General features: G+C 37.8%; 1 protein-coding gene across 1 annotated transcript; it reads left to right on the top strand.

Annotated features, from left to right (window-relative positions):
* The first annotated feature begins 543 nt into the window (after positions 1-543).
* Positions 544-1113, top strand: LOC113312279. Its single transcript, XM_026561041.1, has one exon. The coding sequence runs from the start codon at positions 544-546 to the stop codon at positions 1111-1113; it is 570 nt and encodes a 189-aa protein (XP_026416826.1).
* Positions 1114-2388: the final 1275 nt, after the last annotated feature.

Raw genomic sequence — 2388 nt, 5'->3', positions numbered from 1 at the left:
AAAGATGACATTTTCAAATTTGTGGCTTCTTGTGATATCTGCCAATGTAACAAGACTGATCATTCTTCTCCTGGTGGACTTTTGCAGCCACTACCAATTCCAGATAGAGCATGGCAACATATATCTATGGATTTCATATAAGGTCTACCAATGTCTTACAAGAAGACTGTTAATTTGGTGGTAGTGGACAGGTTGACTAAATATAGTCACTTCATAGCCTTGAACCATCCATTCATTGTTGTCTCTGTGGCCAAGGAGTTTATGCACCACATTTTCAAGCTTCATGGACTTCCCAGCTCCATTATATCTGACTGAGACAAGGTATTTATTAGTTCCTTCTAGCAACAACTTCTTAAATCATTGGGCACCCAATTGCACCTCAGTACTTCATACCAACCACAAAGTGATGGTCAAACAGAAAGAACCAATGCTTATCTAGAACAATATCTCATGTGTATGACTGAAGCTACTCCTAAACAATAGCTTCATTGGCTGACACTTTCTGAATGGTGGTTCAACACCGATTACCACACCAACCTCAAAATGACCTCATTTCAGGCTTTATATGGTTATACTCCACCACACATGGCTTTTCCAGTGCAGGTTACTACTTCTGTGATAGCAGTGCAAGATTACCTTCAAGCAAGAGATCATATGTTGCAGTTACTCAGGGAATATTTATTGCAGGCTCAGCACAGGATCAAACATTTTGCTGACATTAAAAGAACTGACAGATCTTTTGTTGTGGGTGACTTAGTCTTTTTGAAATTGCAGCCTTACAGGAAATCTACAGTTGCCCTCAGAACTAACATGAAACTTGCTGCAAAATACTTTGTCCCCTTTGAAGTAGTGCAAAGAATTGGTGTCGTTGCTTACAAATTGAAGCTGCCTGTTGGTTCCAGAATTCACCCTGTGTTTCATGTGTCCCAACTAAAGAAGAAAATTGGTCAACACCTGGTTCCTTCTCCTACCTTGCCTCTGGTGGATAGTTCTGGTACATTTATTATTACTCCAATTGCTGTGCTTGATTCCAGATACATCATCAGAGATGCTACCATTGTGCCTCAAGTTTTGATTCAATGGGCTGGAGATCTTGCTGAAGATGCAACTTAGGGAGACATTAGCCACCTTTAAGCCCAGTTTACAGACTTTATCCTTGAGGACAAGCATATGCCAAAGAAGGGGGTATTGTCATGTACCTGGCACTTGTAGTTTGGCTGGGCCACCATACTATCTGTTTCTGTCCTTGTTTCTTGTTAAGCCCATTTGTGGGAAGGTTATCTTTATTTCTGTTTTAGGGTGAATCCTGTTGTTTACACCCAATGGTTGTTTAATCCTTTACCTTGTTTATCTTCTCGGATTGGGTGTTGTAAGAATTCATTCAACCAATTATTGAAATTGAATTTAAGGATCATCCTTGTCTGAGGAAGAGTAGGCAGTGGAATAGGTTAATCTGTGATTTAGTTCATGACAGGTTATTGGTCGGAATATATCTTCTGACTTGATATGATTATCGATCTTCTTCTGTAGATTACTTAGTTCCTAGTCCAATTAGGGTTTACTAAGTTCTCTTCAGGTCATTTAACACAGTTGAGTTTTCAAGGAAAGTAGGAAAGAGAACAGAGAAAAAATAATTCTTATTGATCAAGTTAAACTGAATAATAGTTACTTAACGTGTGGATCATGCTAAGAGTATGTCTATTATGGGACCACTCGTGTATACATGGAGGTGACGTCATGGTCCACTCAATCTTTACTTAGTAAGTTACTTTCTCGGCCTGTAATCTTCATTTGCTCTCGATCTTCGGGTCTTGACTCTGAAGCCTTGGTAATGTCTTTGCTTTTTTCTCCAGAACTCATGTCTTTAACGTGTCATGATATTAGTTGTCTCGTCTTTCTCTCGGTTGAGTCATCATCTTTATTTCGTGCCTGAGCTGAGAATTATTAATCTTTGACTCGAGTTGAAGTCTCTTTTTTCTAGCAGAACGGTCGTAAGTTATTTGGTAGATGTTATTATCGACTTAACTCAGAGATATACTTTATATATCATTAAGATGATATTATAATTTTAAATAGATATGTGATACAACATAGGTATTGGATCATGGATCTTAGCTCTGATCGAGTATTCCTTTCTCTTTACCCAAAAGAAGGAGTATCTTTTAGTGGGGATATTGGATTGTCAGCTAGTAATCTATGTGATATCATCTCCTCCTTTCATCGTCAATTCTAGGAGAGATAGTAAAGTTATTATTTTTAATTATGATCATATCTTTTCACATGGGGTGTATTCTTCACCCATTGTGGAAATCAAAAAGTTTGGGTTGAATTCTTTCACATCTTTTTGGAAGCTAAAAAGTTTATAATTATTTTAGTAGATCGTGTGTT

The sequence above is a fragment of the Papaver somniferum genome, chromosome 9, assembly GCF_003573695.1.
Source record: "Papaver somniferum cultivar HN1 chromosome 9, ASM357369v1, whole genome shotgun sequence".
NCBI lineage: Eukaryota > Viridiplantae > Streptophyta > Magnoliopsida > Ranunculales > Papaveraceae > Papaver > Papaver somniferum.
The sequence above is the reverse complement of the archived record's forward strand: the minus strand, read 5'-3'. Positions and strand labels throughout refer to the sequence as shown.

Coding starts and splice junctions, on each gene's coding strand:
- LOC113312279 (XM_026561041.1), top strand. CDS start 544: ATGACCTCATTTCAGGCTTTATATGGTTATACTCCACCACACATGGCT.